This window comes from Talpa europaea (assembly GCF_964194135.1).
Source record: "Talpa europaea genome assembly, chromosome: 2".
Lineage (NCBI taxonomy): Eukaryota > Metazoa > Chordata > Mammalia > Eulipotyphla > Talpidae > Talpa > Talpa europaea.
Genome location: NC_140068.1, coordinates 57360634 through 57386096, shown reverse-complemented (window position 1 = coordinate 57386096; position 25463 = coordinate 57360634). Strand labels below are relative to the sequence as shown.

Here is a 25463-nt window from a genome sequence, read left to right as displayed (position 1 = left end):
TGCTCTCCATTGCCTGAAAGAACTTCTCTACTTCAAGCAAACAATCAATAGCAAGCCATCCAAGTCAATACGCCAAAGTCCAAAACCCTCCAGCAAATCCCACAGCCCAAGCAACTTGAGGTGGACCCTTGTAGTAACAAAGAGTGGTCTGAGAAGGATCAGCACAGCGGACAGCTCCATGTCTACAGGCTACATCCCTGGGTTGCCGATACTACAATTCAGCACGCTGGACAGCAACTATCAAGCCCTCTTTTCTCTGGCCTATGGAATACAACCTTCCAGCCCTGGCTAGGTACAATGAAGGCTCCTGGACTCTGTTCATCCTATGCAACAGGAATCTGGGGGCAGTCTCGGGACCAGCAACCTTCAGAGGGCCTTCTCACAGATCTGAACCATCACTCTAGAGACAGCAATAGCAGTGTGAGGGAAGAGTGGGGTCTGGACAGACATTTTTCAACTCTGCCAGTCGCGAGGCTAGCTTTCTGTCCAGATTGCCTTTCGAAAAGCAGCAGCTGCACAGTGACTCAGGAAGCTCAATTTATCAGAATAGCTCTTGCTTGGACTTTCTACACCAGAAAAATAGCCCCTCACTTCTGCCTTCAGCTGTTGGACACAGAACATCGATGGTAACATCGCCCCCCCCCCAAATAAATCACCTTGGTTCCCATGTTATAATCCATTTCAACTGTGACCACCTGCTCCGACTGGGTTATATCATCTTCTTCCATCTGATCGACTTTTCTCCTTTGCAACTGTTCCGACACTGCTCATTTTCACAACCATGATGGGGTTAGAGTGCTTGCACTGTGGGGGTCTTTTCTTCTTTTAAAGATTTATTAACTTAGTTATACATACAAGCACTAGAGTGTAGACCAGAGGTGTGGGGGAGTGGTGAGAGGATTCACCAGAGAGAGTGGGGAGCAGAACTGGCGGATCTACTGAAATACACGCGGGCAATGGCCTCCCTGGTGGCGCAAGGGGTTAAGACGCAACCTATGAAACTATCCCCGGCCAGGGAGCTGCCCAGATGGTGCAGCAGATCTCTCCTGATTCACCCGCTGCTCCCAACAGCAGTGTACTTCAGTCAATCTGCCTGTTCTGTTCCCCACTCTGTCTCTGGTAAATCCTCTCACCCCTTACATCTCTGGCCTGTACCCCCACTCTTTTATGCATAAATAAATAATCTTTTTTTAAAAAAATACACGTGGGCAGGAAAGGAGAGGTCTGCTGCGCCAAATAGGTTGCTCCTGGCTGGTGAGGGATTGAACTCTTGCTGCAGTGGCTGGCTGATAGCTTGAGAGCACTGTCTTTAACCCCTGCACCACAAGGGAGGCCCTCTGGGGGTCTTTTCTGTTTTGACTCTTTGGCTTAGGATTTCATGCTGCAATTTTGATTGATTGATTGATTGATTTCCCATTTCCCTCATGGCTGCTGATCAGTTTGTTTCCCCAGACTTAGGGGTGACTTCCTAGGTGGTGTTTAACCAAGGGGAAAATCAAATTACCATTTATATGACAGATTATCAAATAACCATGACAAAAACAGGGCAGTGTTTCAGCTCTCATTTCACTCACCACCTCCCCCTTCCCCCACAATATACACACATAGGCCCTATTAACTTCGCTCACAATAACACGTTTTCGTTGTCGGGACTTTTGCTTTGGAGGTTCACTCTGCTTGAAGCGCCCACTTTGTCTCTTCATTCAGGCCATTATCCAATAATCACTCCTCAGAGAGACCCTCCCTAGATCACTCAATAATAGCATCCCCATAACAACAATCTATTTTCCAGACCTTTCCTTCCTAATACCTGTTAGTCCCTGACATTTTTCCCTTTGTCCTGTCCGCTGTCCCCTTCCCTCTTAACCTCAGCAACCTCACTTGCTTCTTAGAGTCCAGTCATTTTTCTAGGCATTTTACTTTGTTTTCTCACCTGCTATGTCAATGGCGGATATTTGTCTTTGTCATTCTCACTTGCTTTACTACAAAGTGTTAAAGGGCAGGATGAGGACATGCTATCACCCCCAAACTTGCCCATTCTAAATACGTTCTGCCATCAATTCATTAAGACAAGACATCCTCTACTATGTGAGACCTTTCATGGAAGAGAACTTTAATACAATTAGTGCAATTGTGCAACAACGAAAAGAGGAAGAATAAAATTTCCAAACTCAGCACCCAAAGTTACCTGTCTCCTGGTGGGTAAAGGCCCAGCCCAACAGGTTTGGACCAAAGCAGGGCCACTGAAGCTCGAGAGCTGCCCCAAATCAGAAAATGGTCAAAAAGAGCCAGAACCTCACACCCTGGGTCCCGGGGGCAGGGGTCCCTCCGTGAACGATCTGGCACCCTCTCTTCTGCTTCTGGGCTCGGCGTCCTTGTTTCCATGCCCTGTCTTCATGCTGGGAGGTGCGTGGGGTCTGCTCAGTGGCCTCACCTGCTAGCTTCTCCAGCTGCTGTCAATTGGGTCTGCCTGCTTGCTGCTGCATTTCAGGAGTCATGGAATGTTCTTTCTTGGACCATCTTACAGTGGTCAGGCTCCTCTCCTGCAGTTCATTTTATTCCTCCTCTAATAAGGATGTCAAAGAGTCTGCACATGTCTACAGCGATGGGGTCTGTAGGGGCAGGAAGGACACAGTGCAGGTTTCCTGATCCCATGCAGACAGGGTAAAGGAGGAGTCAGGGTCCTCAGTGGTTTTTGCAGGTTTTTTATTAGGGTTCACCAGGCACATGGCAGGCAGGGGTGCTGGGGGGCTGGGAGGCTGGCAGTCCTCCCAGCCCCCAGCAAATCTTCACTCTATTTGGGCTCTCTGGCGTTCTCTGCTTCTGCTTCGGGCTTCTTCTTTTTCGGCTTCTGCTGCTTCTCTTGCTTCTCTCTCGGCGTCTCTTTCGGCTTCTCTTTTGGCTGCTGCTGGCGTCTCCATGACGCCGCCCTTAAAAGCCCAGTCTTAGCCCAGGTGAATCCCATCTACCTATGCCCACACCCTACTCCAGGTGTCCGCCATCAGGCATGCATTCAGGACCGCAAGGATCCATCATCTATCCTGATGGCGGGAGGGCAGAAAAGCCTGACATTTTTCCTTACCCTACAGGGTCTCTCTCTGAGAAGTCACTAAGGGGCTCCTTTGCTCGCTGCGTATTGGGGTCCATATGCAGGCAAGTTTAATCCACATTATTGGATGCAGCTAGAGCTTGATGATTTTCATTGCTTGTAATATCCCACCTCACACAAAGTAATTTTCACATTCTAGTCTTGCTACACATAAGGGGAAAGGTTAGAAAGAGTACATTTCTTTACTATTTTCCTTCCGTGGTGGAACTACATTCTCTCTGGGGGGTTTTATTCTACTCTCATCATCTCAAACGGTAACATAAGTATTTTCTACATCATTAAAAACTTCAGCATTATTGCATCTAACGGCTACATTTCTTTATGTAGATGCTGATTTAAGCAGTCCCTGGATGCTTCATTTAGATAGCTTCCCATCACTTGTTACCATAAAGAAAGTGCTGGTGAACATGTTTACACAAAGATTTTGATCTACACGTCAAAGCGTTTCCCTAGATCATTTCCCAAAAACAGATCGCCTATTTCTATTTAAAATAAAAGTATTTTAAATTCAAGGATGTCCGCAGGAGGGTGGCGTGAATTTATTTTCTCAGGAATGAACGAGAGTACCTGTTTCATGCCATCCTTAGGGCATTTCCATCTCTCTAGCCTGGTTCTTTTTTAAAAAAATTTTATTTTTATGTTCCCCATACAATTGCATCCCCCTTATTTTGACCCCAATCCCTCCCGCCCCCCACCCCCCAAAAAGTGTCTCTGGCTCATAGTTTTTTGTTGATTTTGATTTTCACTTTCTTATAGTTAATCATTTTCCTGGTCCCTTATTTAAGTTTTCTAGATTCCTGCTATGAGTGAGACCATCCGGTATTTTTCTTTTTCTTTCTGGCTTATTTTGCTGAGCATGATCCCTTCCAGCGCCACCCATGTTGCTGCAAATTGCATGTGTTTATCTTTTTTGAATGTCTAGCCTTGTTCTTAAAGCCTTTGGGCACCGCGCTGCTCCCACGCCCGCCTCTGCTGCCCCGCCCTGCCCGGGCCTCAGAATTTACATTTATTCTCCACTTTTGTCCCGTGACTCCTCGCCGCCAGGGCCGCGCTCTGTCGCTTTTCTCCAAGGCCACCCCAAGGCCCTTTCAGGTCGCTCCCGCCCTCTCATTCCTCAGTACTTCATCCACCACCGACCCCGTCACTTCGCTCCTCCGGCCCTTCCGCGCCTCGTCTGCGCTTCCCGCACATTTCCCCGCTCTTTACCCCGCCCATGCGCCCTGCGGGCGGCCTCCTCAGGCCGCTTTCTCCCCAATCCCCCCGCCCACCGGGACGCGCCCCCGCCGCCCCATCTTCCGGGCTCTACCTGCTCGCCCTGGACGCTGTAAGCCCCCCTTGAACGCTTAGCCTGAGGCGAGCCGGGAGAGGGTCCTGGGGTAACGCGGGAAACTACACGCGAATAGCGCCGTCTTGTGGACGGGGGTGGTACCGTGGGAAAATCGCAGCCCCAGCCATTAGGCGACGAGGAAATGGCCGGGTGGGGAGGGGGTGGAGGGGCGAGGAGGAATGGAGAGTGCCGCTGGGAGGGTAAGGGTGTAAGGGAGTGTAAGGATGTCCTACAGCTAATTCCATACGGGCTTTGTGGACTCCACCCCCACCCCAGGCCAAAGCCAAAGACACTGGGAACTCCAAATCCCATCACCACCAAAGGGAAGGTGGCTGGGACCTGAGGGTGGTGTTAAGCAGCCAAGTGAGTATAAAGACAGACACGTGGGCTTTGCGGGGGGGGGGGGGGGTCCCCCATTTTGGCTCTCCGCCAGCTCGCAGCGTCAGGCCAGCTTGGAGAGTGCTTTTTGGGTTTCCAGGTTGGCGGATCGGGTAGGACGCACTTTATTTCCCTATTTTCTCCCTGAGTTGTACATTTTCCTCATTTCCCCTTCCCTTGTAAATAAACCTTTTATTAACCTTTTGTGTGTGCCTGTAGTGGAGTATTAATAAGTCCCTTGTAAGCGCGCGGGTGAGGACCCACAGCCAGGCAACCTGTTCAATATCCGGGCTGCCCTATAGCAGGAGGGCTGCAAGGATGCGGGAAGAACGCTGTGTAACGATGGCAGCATCGGATGGGCAAATTAGAAGGGGTAAATCTGCGGAAAGTGCAGAGAAAGACAAAAAAGAAAAGGAGCGAGGTAAACTGGGTAAGTGCAGAATGATGAAAGATGTAGTAGCTGGTGAATGGAAAGCAGAGAAATTGTTAGGGGGAAAGGATGTCCTGAGCTAACTCCATGCAGGCTTTGTGGACTCCTCTCCCACCCCAGACCAAAGCCATCAAGACATTGGGAAAGACAAATCCCGTCACCACCAAAGGGAAGGTGGCTGGGACCTGAGGGTGGAGTTAAGCTGTCAGGGTTGGTATTAAACCAGACACGTGGGCCTTGGGGCCCTCTCTTGGCCTCCTGGCTCTTAGCTCTCCGCCAGCTCTCAGCATGACATTGGGATTCCAGGTCTGCGGAACTTGTAGGGCGCATTTAAGCCTTTATCTCCCTCTTTTCTTCCTGAGTTGTACATGTCCTCATTTCCCCTTCCCTTATAAATAAACCTTTTATTAACCTTTTGTGTGTGCCTGCAGTGGAGTATTAATAAGTCCCTTTCTAAATGCAGGGGTGAGGACCCACAGTCAGGCAACCCGTTTTATGTTGGGGTTGCCCTGTAACAGAATGAGGAGGAGGAGGAAGGAAAGGGCCTTGGGGTGGCCTGGGAGAAAAGCGACAGAGCGAGGCCCTGGTGGCGAGGAGTAACGAGGAGTAACGGGACAAACGCGGAGAATAAATGTAAGTTCTGAGGCCCGGGCAGGGCGGGGCAGCAGAGACGGGCGTGTGAGCAGCACGGTGCCCAAAGGCTTTAAGAACAAGGCTGGAGAGATGGAAATGCCCTAAGGATGGCATGAAACAGGTACTCTCGTTCATTCCTGAGAAATAAATTCACGCCACCCTCCTGCGGACATCCTTGAATTTAAAATACTTTTATTTTAAATAGAAATAGGCGATCTGTTTTTGGGAAATGATCTAGGGAAACGCTTTGACGTGTAGATCAAAATCTTTGTGTAAACATCAAAATCTTTCACCAGCACTTTCTTTATGGTAACAAGTGATGGGAAGCTATCTAAATGAAGCATCCAGGGACTGCTTAAATCAGCATCTACATAAAGAAATGTAGCCGTTAGATGCAATAATGCTGAGTGTAAGGGCAGGACTTGGACACGGTGCAGGTTTTCTGATCCCATGCAGACCGGGTAAAGGAGGAGTCAGAGTCCTCAGTAGTTTTGCAGGTTTTTTATTTGGGGTTCACCAGGCATATGGCAGGCAGGGGTGCTGGCTGGGCGGCTGGGAGGCTGGCAGACCTCCCAGCCCCCAGCAAGTCTTCACTCTATCTGGGCTCTCTGGCGTTCTCTGCTTCTGCTTCGGCTTCTCCTTCAGATTCTGCTGCTGCTGCTGTTGCTACTGCTGCTGCTGGCTGGGGCTGCTCGCGTCCCCCCGTGACGCCGCCCTTAAAAGCACAGTCTTAACTCAGCTGAATCCCATCTACCTATGCCCACACCCTATTCCAGGTGCCCGCCATCAGGCATGCATTCAGGACAAGGATCCATCATCTATCCTGATGGCGGAAGGGCAGAAAAGCCTGACATTTTCTTTACCCTACACTGAGGTTTTTAATGATGTAGAAAATACTTATGTTACCGTTTGAGATGATGAGAGTAGAATAAAACCCCCCAGAGAGAATGTAGTTCCACCACGGAAGGAAAATAGTAAAGAAATGTACTCTTTCTAACCTTTCCCCTTATGTGTAGCAAGACTAGAATGTGAAAATTACTTTGCCTGAGGTGGGATATTACAAGCAATGAAAATCATCAAGCTCTAGCTGCATCCAATAATGTGGATTAAACTTGCCTGCATATGGACCCCAATACGCAGCGAGCAAAGGAGCCCCTTAGTCACTTCTCAGAGAGAGATCCCATCGCTGTAGACATGAGCAGACTCTTTGACATCCTTATTAGAGGAGAAATAAAATGAACTGCAGGAGAGGAGCCTGACCGCTGTAAGATGGTCCAAGAAAGAAAATTCTATGACTCCTGAAATGCAGCAGCAAGCAGGCAGACCCAATTGACAGCAGCTGGAGAAGCTAGCAGGTGAGGCCACTGAGCAGACCCCACGCACCTCCCAGCATGAAGACAGGGCATGGAAACAAGGACGCCGAGCCCAGAAGCAGAAGAGAGGGTGCCAGATCGTTCACGGAGGGACCCCTGCCCCCAGGACCCAGGGTGTGAGGTTCTGGCTCTTTTTGACCATTTTCTGAGTTGGGGCAGCTCTCGAGCTTCAGTGGCCCTGCTTTGGTCCAAACCTGTTGGGCTGGGCCAGCCTGGAGGTCGGCCCCAGCCCAGCCCGGTTGCCGAGGAGGTCGACATTCAAGCTGGCCCTAGCCAGCATGGAGGCTGAGGAGGTCGACCTGTAGTCCGACCTCAGCCCAGCCTGGATGATGAGGAGTTTGAACACAGCCGAACTCCAGCCCAAACTGGGTCCAGTAGTTCACCTTAAAGGCCAACTACAGCCCATTCTGAAAACTAAATAGGTTGATATTCAGACCGCCAAAGCCCAGACTTGAGGCTGAGGAGGTCCACCAGGAGGCTGGCCCCAGCGTAGCCAGAAGCTGAGGCGGACGACCTGGATACCGGACCCAGCCCAGCCTGGGGGCTGAGGAGGTCAACCTGCAGGGTGGCCCCAGCCCACCTGTAGGCTTAAGAGGTAGACCTGCAGATCGGCCAGCCAGCCTGGGGGCTGAGGAGGTCGAACTGCAGGCAGGCCCCAGCCCAGCCTGGTGGGGTGAGGAGATCGACCTGTAGGCTGGCCCCAGCCCAGACTGGGGTCTGAGGAGTTCGACAAGAAGGCCGGCCCCAGCTCAGCCTAGAGGCTGAGGATGTCCATCTGCAGCCTGGCTCCAAAGGGGTGGAGTCTGCGGATGTTTACCTGTAGTCCGGCCCCAGGCAAGCCTGGGGGGCTGAGGGGGTGATCAGCAGGCCGGTACCAGCCCAGCCTGGGGGTTTAAGAAGTCAACAGGCAGGCCGGCCCCAGCCCAGCCTGAATGCTGAGGAGGTCACCTGCAGGACGGCCCCAGACAAGCCTGGGGGCTTAAGACATCTGCCTGCAGGCCAGCCCAGCCCAGCCTGGGGGCTGAGGAGGTTGACCTGCAGGACGGCCCAGCCCAGCCTTGGGCTTAAGAGGTCAACCTGCAGTCCTGCCCAGCCCAGCCTGGGGGTTGAGGAGGTCGAGGTGCATGCCATCCCAGGCCAACCTGGGGGCTGAGGCGGTTGACCCCCAGGCCGGCCCCACATGCCTGGGGACTGAGGAGGTCAACCTGCAGGCTGTCCCCAACCCAGCCTGGGGCTGACGAGTTCGACATGCAGGCAGAACCCAGCCCAGCCTGGGGACTGAGGAAGTCGACCTGCAGGCCGGCCCAGCCCAACATGTGGGATGAGGAGGTTGACTTGCAGGCCAGTTCCAGCCCAGACTGGGGGCTTAAGAGGTCGACCTGCAGGCTGGCCCAGCCCAGCCTGGGGGCTGAGGAGGTCGACCTGCAGGCTGCTCCCATACCGACTGGGGGCTGAGGAGGTCAACCTGCAGGCCTGCCCCAGCTCAGCCTGGGAGCTGAGGAGGTTGCTTGCAGGACGGCCCCAGCCAAGCCTGGGGGCTGAGGAGGTCGACCTGCAGGCTGGCTCCAGCCCAGCCTGCGGGCTTAAGAGGTTGACCTGCAGGCTGGCCCCAGCCCAACATGGGGGCTGAGGAAGTCAACCTGCAGGCCGGCCCCAGCCTAGACTGGAGGCTGAGAATGTCCACCTGCAGTCCAGCCCCAACAGGGTGGAGGCTGCGGATGTTTACCTGCAGTCCGGCCCCAGCCTGGCCTGGGGCTGAGGAGGTCTACCTACAGGACGGCCCCAGGCCAGCCTGGGGGCTTAAGAGGTAGAGCTGCAGGCTGGCCCAGGCCAACCTGGGGACTGAGGAGGTCGACCTGCAAGGCATCCACTGCCCAGCCTGGGACGTGAGGAAGTCGAAATGCAGGCCAGCCCCTGACCACCCTGGAGGCTGAGGAGGTCCACCTGAGGCCCGGCCCAAATAGGTGGAGGCTGAGGATGTCCACCTGCAGCCTGGCCCCAACAGGGTGGAGTCTGTCGATGTTTACCTGCAGGCCGGCCCCAGCCCAGCCTCGGGGCTGAAGAGGTCGACCTACAGGATGGCCCCAGGCTAGTCTGGGTGCTGAGGAGGTTGACATGCAGGCAGAACCCAGCCCAGCCTGGGGGCTGAGGAGGTCGACCTGCAGGCTGGCCCCAACAGGTTGGTGGCTTTGGATGTTTATGGGCAATCCGGCCCCAGCCCAACCTGGGGGCTGAGGAGGTGACATGCAGGCCTGCCCCCGAGTAACCTGGGGGCTTAAGAGGTCAACCTACAGGACTGCCCCAGCACAGCCTGCGGGCTGAGGAGGTCGACATGCATGCAGAACCCAGCCCATCCTGGGAGGTCGACCGGCAGCCGGCCCTAGTCAGGCCTGGATGCTGAGTAGTATGATCAGAGCCGAACTCCAGCCCAATCTCGGGTCCAGAAGTTTGCCTTAAAGGCTGCCTCAGGGCTTTTGAAAACAAAATAGGTTGACATTCAGACCGCCATCGGGCTGACTTGAGGCTGAGGAGGAAGAACTGCAGGCCAGCCCCAGCAGCCTGGATGCTGAGGAGGTTGAACTGCCGGCCATCCCAGCAGCCTGGAGGTTGAGGAGGTCGACCTGCAGGCTAGCACCAGCCCAGCCTGGGGGCTTAAGAGGTCAACCTGCAGGCCGGCCCAGCCCAATCTGGGGGCTGAGGAGGTCGCCCTGCAGGCCGGCCCCATGCAAGCCTGTGGGAAGAGGAGGTGAACATGCAGGCTGGCCCCAGCCCAGCCTGGGGGCTGAGGAGGTCAACCTGCAGGATGGCCCCAGCCCAGCCTGGGGGCTGAGGATGTCCACCTGCAGCCCGGCCCCAACAGGGTGGAGGCTGCAGAAGTTTACCGGCAGTCCAGCCCCAGCCCAACCTGGGGGCTGGGGAGGTGGACATGCAGGCCTGCCCCAGAGCAGCCTGGGGGCTTAAAAGGTCGAGCTGCAGGCCGGCCCAGGCCAACCTGGGGGCTGAGGAGGTGACCTTCAGGATGGCCCCAGGCAAGCCTGTGGGAGGAGGAGGTGAACATGCTGGCCGGCCCCAGCCCAGCCTGGGGGCTGAGGAGGTCAACCTGCAGGATGGCCCCAGCCCAGCCTGGGGGCTGAGGAGGTTGACCTGCAGCCTGGCCCTGTTGTAGAGCAACCCCGATACAAAACGGGGTGCCTGACTGTGGGTCCTCACCCACGCTCTTAAAAGGACTTATCAACGCTCTACTGTAGGCACACGCAAAGGTTAATAAAAGGTTTATTTACAAAGGGAAGGGGAAATGAGGAAATGTACAGCTCTGGGAGAAAAGTGGGAGACAAAGTTTTAAATGAGTCCTACCCGATCCGCCGATCAGGAATCCCAAAATGGCGCTCTGAGAGCTGGCCGCCAGCCAGGAGCGGTGAAGCCAGGAGGCGAGCGATCGCGAGCCAGAGAGCGAGCAAGGCCCACGTGTTTGGTTTTTATATCCAACCTGGCTGCCCAACTCCACCCTCAGGTCCCAGCCACCCTCCCCTTGGTGGTGATGGGATTTGTCTTTCCCAATGTCCTGATGGCTTTAGTCTGGAGTGGGGGTGGAGTCCACAAAGCCTGTATGAGATTATCTCAGGACATCCTTTCCCCCTAACAGCCCCAACGGGGTGGAGGCTGCGGATGTTTACCTGCAGTCCGGCCTCAGCACAGCCTGGGGGCTGAGGAGGTTGACATGCATGTAGACCCCAGCCCATCCTGGGAGCTGAGGAGGTCTACCTGCAGGCTGGCCCCATCCCAGCTTGTGGGGGGGGGGTCTTAGGAGGTCGACCTGCAGGCCAGCCCCAGCCCAGCCTGGGTACATTCTCAGAGGTGGCATTAGCGACCATTACTGGGTGAGAACTAGTTCTTGGAGACTGAGGAAACAGTTATTCTCTTGCATTAAAGCATAGCTGTGTATACATATAGTGCATCAACAGATAATTATCTGTGATATTAAAATTTCATGGGGATTGGCGAGTAGGCACAACATGTCAAGGACAATAATGAAGAAAAAGGTTACAAAACAGTACTACTATCTTTGCCAGTTTATTTTCTGTACCACTTTCATCATGTCTTATATTGCCTAGAAATGTTCAACAGCTCCCCACCACCAACTGTAGAAAGGCAGAATTCCTTGTTCTGTTGTTTAAAGTTTTTCATATTTTGACCCCAACCATCTTTCCAACCTTGTGTCCACTCCTTTCTCCACGAGGTCACCCTCCCTCGTCTACTCCGACCACAGCCCCTGCTTTTCCCCCTTCACTCCGGCCGGTCCCGGGCCTTCCCTGTAAAAATCCATTCAAGGTTTCAAGACCCAGATGAACCCCACCTCTGGACTGAACACTTCCCTCTTCAATCCAGTGGAAGGTGCTTCTCACTCTCCTCCCTTCCGGGTCTGTCTTACGGGTACCAGGTGGTAGTTGGAAACTGATTACTCTGTGCCTCATCATCTGATTGAGAGCTCTCCTCCAATACAACACAGGTCTCTAGGAGAACGTCTGGGATGTATGTCCCTCTCTATGGAGAGGTGTGCTTTTATAATTGGCTCTGGTCATTTTTGGGTAATTGATTTGATTATTTCTAATTTAAGAAAAAACCCAAGTATGTATATCATAAAAGGGCACCATAGGAGACCTTGATGATGGGTGAAGGATACATTCATGTGCTTTTTTTCAAAGACAATTATCTTCCTCATGTAGGTAAGGGATGCTCTCACCATCAAGGAGAACAGAGTGTAGCAGACATGGACAGAACATTCATAGGAGCCACCATTCGTGTGTTTTCTCTTTTCCTTTATAAGAGAAACGATTGTAACAGTGAAACTGGAGTTGTTGTTTAGAGCCAAGTCAAATTTAGAGTTCATAAAAGTCAAGAAGTAGCAGACAACAGTTGATTCTGAGGATTATCTCTACGGAGCGTGATAAATATCAGTTTAGGAAGAAAATACATGTTTAGCAAATCACTGTCTTTAAGATGGTATTAATGGCATAGGACTCTCCTAGAATGAGTGAAAGGATTAAACAAGAAAACATGACACATTAAAGTGACCAGCATATACTTATTACTCGAAAAGTCATTTGTCATGGCCACAGTGAGCCCAGCTGCTTTGTAACCTGGAATTCCAGATGCTTCATCCTCTAGAATCCTTCCCTCCTCTCATTTCTGTGTCTTCCTGGCCAGGTGGCATCCACATGATTATATAGGAACTCAGGCTCTTGTTTTGGTGATTCTGTCCTCTGTGTTCATGGAGTCGCCTGCATCCAGCCAAAGGATGGGGACAGAGAAGACAGGAGGAGTTGGGGTGACTTATGCCCTGTTCCCATTCGGGTGGTAAGAACTGTTCAGCCTCCAGCTCTGAGGGATCCCAGCAAACATGATGTCATTGGTCATCCCCAGAGAACACGTGTTTGGAGAGCTCTGGTCATTCTGCCGTGGTTTTAGTCCTTTACTCTGTTATTTTACCTCCTAAACTTTCAGTTATTTTAATTCTTTCACTTAGTAGTGCTACTGAGTTATGCTGTTCCTCCTCTGGTCATCTCTATTGGCATCTTTATTGTTCCTTGACATGGCTCTGGTTATTCCCAGAGGTTTTTTTCCTCCTCATAACTGAATTTAGTTTTAACACCCAAGTAATTGATGATGCTTCTGACATCAGAGGGTTGGCGCCCAGAAGTCAGCCCATGGCTGCACTTCCACAAAAGTAGAAATCTGTATTTTGCTGCCACCAACTTTCTTGTTGACTGTGGAATCTCTGTTCACATTATCAGGATTTGAGCTCTAGAATGAGACAGAAAATGAAAGTGTGCTGTCTGGCAGGACACTGAGGATGACTATTTACATGGGGCAAGTTGATTTGGAACACAACACAGGAATTTCATTCTATTCTGTCCTATATTTTTTTTTAGGTTTGTGTTTTGGTAAAGACAATGAACTAGGCAGGGGGAGGATCTTTCAGTTATTTCAAATCTTGCTTTATGAAATGGCAAGACTCCATCATTTTGCTTTTTCTTTCCGTTGGTATGTACAACTTTCAGAGCTCTTGTATTTGAAAGCTGGAAGGGCCTGGACTTTGGATTAGTGTCTTATTTTCACTTTTTTCTTTTTAAATCAAAGCAATATAAAGCTTGTTGGTTAAATAGAATATATTTATAATTTTAAAAGTTAAAAAAAAAGGCAAAATGGGGCCTCCCTGGTGGTGCAAGGAGTTAAGACACAACCTATGAAGCTGTCTGCAGCCTCTGCAGCACGAGTTCAATCCCCGGCCAGGGAACTACCCACATGGTGCAGCAGACCTCTCCTGTCTCACCTGCTGCTCCCCTCAGCAGTGTGTTTCAGTCAATCTGCCTGTTCTTTTCCCCTCTGGTGAATCTTCTCACCACCATCTCCCTCCCCACCCCCCTGCCTCTGTCTTGTACCCCTGATCTTGTATGCATAAATAAAATTTTTTTAAAAAGATTTATTTATTTATATAAGCACTGGATACAGTCAGAAGCGCGGGACGGTGAGAGAATTCACCAGAGCCAGAGCAGGGAGCAGAGCAGGCAGAAGGACCGAAGTACACTGCTGAGGGGAGCAGCGGGTGGCAGGAGAGGTCTGCGTGCCATGGGGGACCCTCCTCCGGTGGCTGGGGAGCAGCCGGTGATCGAACCGGCACTGCAGAGGCTGCGGGCAGCTTCGCAACCCAGAGCTCAACCGCTGCGCCACCGGGGAGGCCCAATAAATAAATCTTTTTTAAAAAAAGGCAAAATGTGTTAGTCTGGATTTACAAAGGAGCAGGAGCCTAGGTTCGGGTGAGAAGCCCAAACCCCATCACTAAGATCAAGGAGGTGAGGGCCTCCCCGGTGGTGCAGCGGTTGAGCGCTGGGTTGCGAAGCTGCCCGCAGCCTCTGCGGCGCCGGTTCGATCCCCGGCTGCTCCCCAGCCACCGGAGGAGGGTCCCACATGGCACGCAGACCTCTCCTGCCGCCCGCTGCTCCCCTCAGCAGTGTGCTTCGGTCCTTCTGCCTGCTCTGCTCCCCACTCTGGCTCTGGTGAATTCTCTCACCCTCCCGCGCTTCTGACTGTACCCAGTGCATGTATAAACAAACAAAAAAAAAAACACAAACGAACAAACAAATAAAAAAAAAAAAAGATCAAGGAGGTGAACTTGACATTCACTCCAAATGAATATGCTCTGCTCATGCCTGCTTGACAGGCAGAAGGCCATGTTTTCAACCTCAAATGTAGTTTTTCTATGACCACAATGGAATAATTAACTTTAAAAATAATTTGACCAGTTTCTTTTCACCTGCCCAGGATTAGGGATGTGAGTATACCAGTGAGTTGTTTATTAGCTGGAGTCGACTGCTTCTGATCCTAAGAGAGGGCTGTGCACATTCTAGGAAATTTGAACAGTAGAATAAAATAAAATGACCAATGGTCTCGATAATTTTTCATCCAAAGAGAAATACATTTAAAAGTTAGGTGACTTTCTTCCGGGTAACTTCCATTATTTGGAATTGTGAACTACAATAGCCGTGTCTAAGGTCAGGTCATATACATGTAGAGTTTAAGAATCTCAAAATGAACTCCCATGAACTGGGAGAAGAAACATACCATCACATAGCAACAACTTCTTCTCTGAGTTCGCACCAATAGGTGACAGTTTCCATAGTTACTTCCCACTTTCTTCACAAGTTATCACATAATGATGTATAATGAAATGTATCATTAAAACATGGTTTTCATTTTGTCTGGTATTTAAATTAGAAGTCAATCCTATTATGTTCATTTTCTATCTAGACTCTTTCACTCAACAAAATGCGGGCAAGATGATCCACAGGATGGGCCTGTAGCTAGAGTCTCATGTTGTCACTGCTGCATATTATTCCACTTGACGCCAAGTTATTTCTCCATTCTATTCCATATGCACACTAGGTGATCTTTTTTTTTTTGGTTTTAAAATATATAATTATTTGAGCTACATAAAACAAAAAGACCATATTCCATTCACACTAGATGACTTCATTCATATTTTCTACATGCTGGAATAACACTATCCCAAGAGTTTTACATTCCACTGAACACTGTAACATTTGATCCATCTATGAGATCTACTGGACTATATCCTGGGGTTTTCATTGAGATGGTTTCCAATCATTTGTTCCTGTAAAGAAAGTGCTGGGGAACGTTTTCACGAATCAAGATTTTTATGTGGTCAAAGTCACTTCCCAAACACTGAATGACCACTTCTTTTATTGCCTAGATTCTCGATTCCCAGCCGCCTGCAGAAGGGCGGTAGGCATGGACGCTCTCAGGAATGAGCGAGAGCACAGGAGTCAGCTCTTCCTCGCGCTACTGTGCTCCATCCAAGCGCCCTCCTCAAGGCTTTGACACACATCTCTCTCCCCCACGCACCCCAGTTCCGGTCCCTGACCCCAGTCTCCTCTCCCCGCTCCCCTCTTGCCTCCCTGCTGGGCCTGCTGACGCCCCTCGACCCTGGGAGCCTCTGTGCTCTGCGCCCTCCCTGCGGGCCTCCACTGAGCTGGACTCGGGTCCCTCCCTTCTCCGCCAGCTTCCCGGGAGGGGTCGAGGGTGGAGGTCGGGGCCCGCGGGAGGGGGGGGGGCCCACCGCCCCTTCGAGCCCTCCTCCCCGCCCCCCAACCCTCACCCCCATCTCGCGCAGCTCCTCCCTGGCCCGCTGCCTCCCAGCAGCTTCTCGTTCCTCCGCCCTTGTCGGTCAGGTCTGCGCACCGACCCGCCCCTGACCATCCCGTCCTGGTCTTCCCAGCCCGACGTCCCGACCAGCCGCTGCGAAGGCCAAGGGCACGGCCTGGCGGGGACACCTGCGGCCACGGGAAAGGGCCGAGGGACGGGGCGCAGCGCCACCTGGTGGCGGCGGAGGGGCGGTGCGGCCTGACAGGAGAGGAAGGCGGGCGGGGAAGGGCTGAGCGGGGCCGGGGAGCCGAGCGCGGGGGACACACCGCACACGAGAACCGGCCCGGACCCCAACTACTGCGCACGGTATCAGGGGTGGGATCCACCTAGATGCCCCATTTCCAGGACCCACCCCTATGCCCAGTGCTAGGTGGTCCTGTTAGGGGGAAAAGGATGTCCCAAAGCTAATTCCATGCAGGCTTTGTGGACTCCACCCCCACCCCAGGTCAAAGCCAAAGACACTGGGAACTCCAAATCCCATCACCACCTAAGGGAAGGTGGCTGGGACCTGAGGGTGGGGTTAAGCAGCCAGGTGGATACAAAAGGCAGATACGTGGGCTTTGGGGGGGGGGGTCCCCCATTTTGGCTCTCCACCAATTAGCAGCGTCCGGCCAGCTCTGAGAGTGCCTTTGGGTTTCCAGGTCGTCGGATCGGGTAGGACGCATTAAAGGCTTTATTTCCCTATTTTCTCCCTGAGTTGTACATTTTCCTTATTTCCTTTTCTCTTGTAAATAAACCTTTTATTAACCCTTTTGCGTGTGTCTGTAGTAGAGTATTCATAAGTCCCTTTAAAGCGCGCGGGTGAGGACCCACAGCCAGGAACCCGTTTAATATCGGGGTTGCTCTATAACAGTCCCACAGGGCTTGAAGGTAAATTGAAAAGTAAGTGGCGGGCCCCGTGCCCCCGAGGGGCGAGGTCCTGTGAGGCCTGGCCGGGCCCAGCGCGGTCTGGGGCGGGTCTGGGGCGGGTCTGGGGCGGGTCTGGGCCCGCACTGACCCGAGAGACGCGGGACGTCCCACGCGCGATCTCGCGGGCCTGGACACCCGTCAGCATCAAACTAGAAATCAGCTATGAAAAGAGCAAGGAACCCCCACTATACATGGAAACGGAGCAAGATGCAACTGAGAGACTCGCCGGGAAACTCGCCGCATGTCGCTGAAAGGGGAGCTCAGGTGAAACTGTAACAGGGTGGTCCCCAGGAAAGGGGGAGGTTCCAGGTTCCCCTGGAACCTGGGGACCACCCTGTTACAAAACCTTTCCCGGAGTGAACCCAAGGACCCCGCACTAACTCGAACCACAACAGAAACTATCAGACTGCTCTAGGGGGTCTGGGGCACTATCAGGGGCACAAACCATCCACCCACAAAGATGAGCCCCTCCCTGAAGATAAAACCTAACGCTTCCCCCACAATGGGGCAGCTTTCTGTCTGCCCACCTGTGACTGTGCCGGTGCTTCATTTCACAAACTCTCTCCCTCTGCAGGGCAACAGCCTTTCTGCCTGCCCACAAGACGGAAACCCTGGCTCACAAGAGCTGGAGGTGGGGGTAGAAGGGATTAGCATAGCCATTGACACAGCTATGGAAACCAAGATCCTTAGGCCCAATACCTAATTTACAAAGCATAACACCCAAGCAGGTATCAGGCTGCTATAGGGAGTGTCTAGAGCACAGGTCCAAGGGTAAAGATATGGAGATTGAGCCCAAGAGACCCCAAAGGTAAAGATATGGAGATTGAGGGCCTCCCTGGTGGTGCAAGGGGTTGAGCACAGCACTGTGAAGCAATCTACAGCCTCTGAAGCATGAGTTCTATCCCTGGCCAGGGAGCAACCCACATGGCGAGGCTGACCTCTCCTGTCCCGCCCGCTGCTCCCCTCAGCAGTGTATTTCAATCTGCCTGTTCTGTTCCCCACTCAGTCTCTGGTGAATCCTCTCATCGCCGCCCCCCCCCCCCCCCAATCTCTGGCCTGTGCCCCAGCTCTTATAGGCATGGGTAAATAAATCTTAAAAAAAAAAATATGGAGATTGAGCCCATTGTAGTCTGCATAGTGATCCAAAATCAGCAACTAACCGGAAGGCTCACAAAGAGTGAGCCCCTCCCAAACAGAAACCACTGTCTCAGTGTGGTCTCTACACTGGCTGGTGGCTGCACTCTGTCTGCCCACCTGCATAGTTCTTTTCACCAACCCTTTCCCTCTGCAGGGCAGAGCCTCCCTGCCTGCCCATGCCCTGTACCATGCAGGGGCTTCTCTTCCTGACCTCTCTCAGCAGAGGCAGCTCTCCTCAAGACCGCCTGCCTGTAACCATGCAGGCATCTTAGCACACCTGTCCCTTTCGGGGCAGGTCTTTTGCCCGCTTGTGTCTAGTCAAGTGTCTTTTGCTTCTTTGTCCCTTTCCCTAATAAACCTGCCTGTTAAATATAACTAACGGCTTCGTCTCATGCAGAAACTCACCTGGGAAACTTGCCTCGTGCAGCTGAAAGGAGAGCTCTGTTGAGACCTTTCTCAGAGTGAACCAAAGGACCCTGCACTCCAAATCCACAGACTCCAAAAACCCCATTAGAGGCACTAAGGGACCTCCCTGGCTGTGCAAGGGATTAAGCTCCGCACTACGAAGCAATCCTCGGGCTCTGCGGCACAAGTTCGATCCCCGGTGGGCCAGGGAGCAACCCACATGGCGAGGCAGACCTCTCCTGTCTCGTCTGCTGCTCCCTTCAGCAGTGTATTTCAATCTGCCTGTTCTGTGCCCCACTCTGTCTCTGGTGAATCCTCTCATCCCTGCATTGCTGGCCTGTACCCCAGCTCTTGTGTGCATAAATAAATAAATCTTTTTAAAAAAAAGCACTAAGAACCATACCCGCAATGGAAACAATTCTTAGAGGTGTCAGCAATACCTGCCCTGCTTTTTCCATCATTCATCACATCATCATGACAACCAACTGTCAACTGGATGAGTTCATTTCATTTTCCGGGGAAAATATCAGTGTCATCAGGACTGCAGGGCTAGATGAAGAAAGGAACACAAACTAGTAAAATCCAAATGACTACTGAAGAATTGGGGTCTGGGGACAGGCCCGGAGTCTGATGACCTGGGGCAGGCTCTTTCTCAGTCTGGTCTTAAGAGAGAACAAGAATCAACCTGGAGAACAGAGTTACAGGAAAGCAAGACACTTAATGAGAGGCAGGGAGGGAGAAGAAGAGGAAAGCTCTCTGCAGAGAGAGGGTCCTGCTGGGCAGTCTTTGGGGCAAGAAGTGGGTGCTTATGCAGGGAGAGGGGTCTCTGAGCTGTGTCTCTTGCTGATTGGCTGGGCTCCCAGGGTTTTCCTGGGCTACCCAGGAGAACTGAAGGTGCCCACATTACCAGGCCAACCTTCCTGAAAGCAGCCTTTCAATTCTCTAGCATTGTGTTACTGTGTTGGAATCTGAACTCAACCCAAATGCCCAAAAATAGATGACTGGATCAAGAAGATGTGGTACATATATACCATGGAATATTACTCAGCATTCAAAAAAGATAAACACATGCAATTTGCAGCAACATGGATGGCGCTGGAAGGGATCATGCTCAGCGAAATAAGCCAAAAAGAAAAAGAAAAATACCGGATGGTCTCACTCATAGCAGGAATCTAGAAAACTTAAATAAGGGACCAGGAAAATGAATAACTATAAGAAAGTGAAAATCAAAATCAACAAAAAACTATGAACCAGAGACACTTTTAGGGGGGCGGGGGCGGGAGGGGAGGGATTGGGGTCAGAATGGGGGGGCTGCAATTGTATGGGGAATATAACAATAAAATTAAAAAAAAAAACAATCAGATTATTAAATGACCTAGGGTGAGGGGGCCTGTGGGATTGGGGGGCCGCTAAAGGCGCTGTCTTGGTTCCAGCCCACTGTTTCCTAATCAGGCTGAGAAGAGGACTTGGGGGCTGGGGCACCCTCCTCCTAATTGACTGCTGGAATCAATTCCTTGCTTCCTCCCTCACTATCCCCAAATAGCATTCGGTCAGCTCAGTGTGATTTTTAAAGGAAAAGGTGCCTTCTCAATAGCTCCAAATGCCTGAAAATTACCCAAAATGACTTAGCTGATTTTATGAAATGATCACTAATGCTACCAAAATCTAAAAACAACAGTAATATAAACCCAACACTTCCCTGTTCCCTTTATAAATGAACTTGTAAAACTTCAAAAAAAAAAAACTTCCCAAATCATGTTGCAGGAGGGGGATCCCCAGGGAAAGGGTAGAGTCTGGAGGAGAAAGAAACTGGATAGGAGAATGAGGAGAGGGAAGCAGGGTGGGGGACGAGAGGGAGACCTGGAGGAGGCACGTGGAGAGAAACATTGAAGAAGTTGCACTTGTTTATTTTTTTTCTTAATTTTTAAGAGATTTATTTTTTTTTAAGATTTATTTATTGGGCCTCCCCTGGTGGCGCAGCGGTTGAGTGCTCGGTTGCGAGGCTGCCAGCAGCAACGCTCCTTCATTCCCCGGCCACTGGCGAGGGTCCCACAAAAAAAAAAAAAAATATTTATGCACACAAGAGCTGGGATACAGGCCAGAGATGTAGGGGATGAGAGGATTCACCAGAGACAGAGTGGGGAACAGAACAGGCAGACTGACTGAAATACACTGCTGAAGGGAGCATCAGGGAGACAGGAGAGGTCTGCTGTGCCATGTGGGCTACTCCTGGCGGAGGGGATGAACTTGTGCTGCAGCGGCTGCCCAGAGCTTGAGAGCATGGTCTCTGACCCCTGTGCGCCCAGGGAGGCCCATACAAGATGACTTTAAATGGCCGACCAATTCTCATTATGAAGCTGAGCACAGCCTGCGCTGGATGAGATGTACCCGCCAGTGAAATCATGATGGAAAGAACAAGCTCAAGGCAGCCATCCTTCTGCCCAGCTGGGACTCTGCGGTGCTCCTTCTCACCAGCTCCCTCCCTCCGCAGGCAGCGGCTTCCTGAGACCCGCAGGAGGCCAGGGCTTCTCTGACCTCCCTGGGCTGATGGAGAAAAGCTGAGAAGCTGCCAGGTGCAGCCACTGAGCTGATGCCCAGAAGTCCCCGCCTGGCCCACTGTGAAGACATGGGTGGAGACAAAAAATGACAACATCAGAAGCATAGGTAGGGGGCACCAGATTCCCCCAGGGTGAACCCTGGCCGCTGCCTGTCCCCTCACCAAAGCAATGGATCCGGCCAGATACGGCCGTATGCCCAGGGGCACACCCACCCCCAGGACCCAGCTTTCTAAGCTGTAGGTTGGAATGATCCAGAACTACCCGTGGACACTAATGTTTCCTCCCCTTCAGGTGGACCAGAGATACCTGGTGATGTGACTATGTTCCCCATCCATAGCTTACCTTCTACCTGGACTATTCACTCACCAAATTATCCACTTTGTTTTATGTCCAGCACAAACTATGCTATGCATCCATCTCCAGATTGTGCTCCAATCTCTTCTCAGTGGTATATGAATGATAGTTCCCCAAAACCTTCTGACCCATCCAAAACAACCACTAGTCATTAAATCTTCATCCACACGGTAAATGTGGTGTTAATTTCCTTTTCACTGATGACCCTTCAAAGGCTCCAACCATACCTGTATGCCACAACCTTCAAAATACACCTGAAACCAATCCCCCCTTTCACTGGAAACTTTGTTGTTCTACATACGACATTCTTCCCTTTTTAGAAGGTGATTTTGTTCTACAAAATTGGGGACCACAGGGGGTGGTAGTCCAAGATAAAAAGAAACATTACAAAGGGCATCCATGGAACTGGACAATGCCACTTGTGAATGTTTCAGCTGATTGGAATTCAGGATTGGCTGGTCCCTTATTTTGTTTATGTGGTAACACTCAGTGTTCGCCTCTTAAAACAAGATCTTGGTGTGCAGCTATACCTTATTTCCCTTATACCATTCGCCAAGATCAAGCTTCCTTTATCCAAGGACAGTTTATTTGGGATTTTACTGATAAACACAATTTTTCTAAAGTTTGCACTTCCCGTCCCTATTTGTTTCTCTTGTCTCCTGCTCTCCCCTTACATTCATAGGATATTACTTTTCCAAAAGGTACTACAGGGCCTCACTGGTGGTGCAAGGGGTTAAGACACAACATATGAAGCAGTCCACAGCCTCTGCAGCATGAGTTCAATCCCCAGCTGGCCAGGGAGCTCCCCTGCTGCAGTGTACTTCGGTCAATCTGCCTTTTCTGTTCCCTACTCTCTCTGGTGAATCCTCCCACCCCCCACACCTTTGGCCTGTACCCCAGTTCTTGTATGCATAAATAAATCTTTTTTTTTTTTTAAAAAGCTACTACAGTCACCTCTTGTATTGATTCTTTGGTTTCATCTAAACACTCAATTTTCTTTATTAAACAACATATGCATGCACGGATTCCAGTCAATCTGACTCATCCATGGGATGGCGGCTCCCCTTTAAGCCGACTAGTTCAGGCTTTAGACGGAGTCTGCCATGTGCGCCGCTTTTTAGGAGCATTAATTGCTGGAATCACATTAGTCTCCTTGGCTGCTACTGTGGCAGTGGCATCCACTACATTGGACAAATCATTACAAACTGCCAATGAGGTACATCAATATATGACCAATACTGGGCCTTCCTGGTGGCACAAGGGGTTAAGCAAGGCACTATGAAGCAATCCATTGCCTCTGAAACATGGGTTGGATCCCCGGCTGGCCTGGGAGCAACTCATGGTACAGCAGACCTCTCCTGTCTCTCCTGTTGCTTCCCTCAGCAGTGTATTTCACTTAGTCTGCCTGTTCTGTTCACCAATCTTTCTGGTGAATTCTCTCACCCTGTAAGGACAGGAATGACGCTGAGCAGGTTTTCTGATCCAGCAGACCGGGTAAAGGAGGAGTCAGAGTCCTCAGTGGTTTTTGCAGGTTTTTTATTGGGGTTCACCAGGCATACAGCAGGCAGGGGAGCTGGGGGGCCTGAGGCTGGCAGGCCTCCCAGCCCCCAGCAAGTCTTCACTCTGGGCTCTCCAGCCTTCTCTTGGCTTCTGCTTTCGGCTTCTCGGCTTCTGCTGCTGCTGGTGTCCCTGTGACGCCGCCCTTAAAAAAGCACAGTCTCAATGCAGGTGAATCTCATCTACCTATGCCCACACCCTACTCCAGGTGCCCGCCATCAGGCATGCATTCAGGACCGCAAGGATCCATCATCTATCCTGATGGCGGGAGGGCAGAAAAGTCTGACATTTTTCCTTACCCTACACACCCCCACACCTCTGGCCTGTACTCCAGCTCTTGTATGCATAAATAAATAAATCTTAAAAAAAAAGAACTGACAGGTTAGTTTACTCTTTAAAGGTGGGAAGACTTGGAGATCGAGGCCACGGCAGTCAACTCCATTGCACTTTGGCTGATATGATTCTAGCAAATAGAGGAATATTTCATTAGAAATTAGTGCAACAAACAGAGGATTGTGATCATCCATTTTCAATATACAGACTGTAAACTGCTGATTACATTGCATTAAGTCCAGATGGCAGTATCTGCAGGGCTTAATCAGATAACAATCTGATTTCAGGAGCTGACTTTTCAGAGGGAAATGACTTCTGATAGAACCATAGTTGCTTTTCCATTTATGATATGTTCTTTTTTAAAAATTTATTATAATTATTATTTTTTAGATTTATTTTTATTTATTTATACAAGCACTGGGTACAGTCAGAAGTGCGGGAGGGTGAGAGAATTCACCAGAACCACAGCGGGGAACAGAACAGGCAGACTGACGAAATACACTGCTGAGGGGAATAGCCTGTGCGGCAGGAGAGTCTGTCGTGCCATGTGGGCCCCTCGCTGGTGGCCGGGGATTGAACTGCACTGCAGAGGCTTCAGGTAGACTCGCAGCCCAGTGCTCAACTGCTGCGCCATCTGGGGAGGCCCTATGATTTGTTCTTATGGAGAATGATCTGTGAAAGAAATCCATCTGACTTTGGAAGTTCAGAAAAGCTACTTGGAAGAACCGTGATTTTATATTTCAAGACATTTCTCTGCATTGCCCAAACCCCACAATTTCTTCAAGTCCAAACTTGTTGACAACAAAATAAGTTTGTTTCTATCAAGGTTGATTCTTTTATTTTTTAAGATTTATTTATTTATGCATACAAGAACTGGGGGACAGGCCAGAGGTGCAGGGGGTGAGAGGATTCACCAGAGACAGAACAGGCAGACTGACTGAAATACACTGCTGAGGGGAACAGCAGGCAAGTCAGGAGAGGTCTGCTGCGCCATGTGGGTAGCTCCCTGGCCAGGGATAGAACTTGTGCTTCAGTGGCTGTGGATAGCTTCACAGTTTGCGTCTTAACCCCCTGTGCCACCAGGGAGGCCCTATCAAAGTTGATTCTTTGAGGACAGACTTAACTGGGCACGTTAGTCTGGTCAGGTGATCATGGGGAGGAAGGCCAGCTGAATTAAGATCCATGCTTCCCTCTGTGGTGTAGAACTTACCAGCTTGCTGAATGCTTTTGCCTGTCAGGGATGTTGTGAACTAGTAATTCTCATGCCCAATTCCACATTAAATCATTAGGGAATATTTGAAAAATGTCCCAGTAAAAATCTCTGGAGATGGAGACTGGACCCCATATTTTTAAAACTCCCAGGTGATTCCAGTGTGCAGCCAGAGGTCAGAACCACACCTATAGAGGGGCATTTTGGCATTACTCTTCTGTAGCTCTCAAGAGGTAGGGACTTTTTTGTCCTTGCTCTTTTTCTTGAGAGGTGCCACCCACCACGACCTTGGCATGACCAATGGGGCCAGCTGTGCCAAGGTCCTGCCTGGAGAATGTTCTTGGGCCATGATCATGTAGGGGAGTGATGGGGTGAGATGCTATAATTTTTTTGCATCTTTTTACAGAAGTTTTACATAATAGATCAATTCCCAAAGAGGAGGGAAGACACACACTTTGAGGTCCTGACTGTGTCTAAACACTGCCCTGGACTTCCTCACTGTAACCCTGTCATTTCCATTTTATAGATAAGGAAATAGATGACTCACCCAAAGTCATGAAATTAGGATGTGGTGAAGGACAGTCCTTAGGGCATAGTAGTGGATAAACTAATATTTGTTGGATGAGTGAATAAACTGGAATTTTATCCCAAGTCTGTCTAACTCAAACCAAGCTCCCTTTCCCTTATCCCATAGCTGCTTCTTGCACTCCCTGTTCAAGGCTGCCCATATTTTTTTTTTAATTAAGGCAAGATCATTTCAAAATGGAACTTTCCACATTTTGAACACATTCCCCCCTTCTACATTATACAAATCAAAACTCTGACTAATTATAGAGGAGGCAAAGATAGAATTTAGGAAAAGGTTGGCCTTTTAGTTTTTGACCTGGAGTTTGAGTAGATCAACAACTGGAGGTAAAAAGATAGCATGTGGGATTCAGATTCACTAACACCGTCCGGCAACAAATAGAACCTCTTACATGGACATTCATCTCTGGTGCAACATTGGGAGAATTATCTCCTGCAGCAGGT

The 25463-nt window shown here is 50.7% G+C and overlaps 1 protein-coding gene across 1 annotated transcript in view; it reads left to right on the top strand.

Annotated features, from left to right (window-relative positions):
- GJA10 (gap junction protein alpha 10) overlaps positions 1 to 25463 on the top strand; it is a gene marked incomplete at both ends in the record, with an annotated part of 29657 nt that overhangs the window by 3612 nt on the left and 582 nt on the right. The window contains 4 exon segments of the mRNA XM_084258548.1: positions 1 to 48; positions 52 to 429; positions 431 to 457; positions 459 to 626. Of these exon segments, the coding sequence (XP_084114674.1) occupies positions 1 to 48; positions 52 to 429; positions 431 to 457; positions 459 to 626 (621 nt within the window).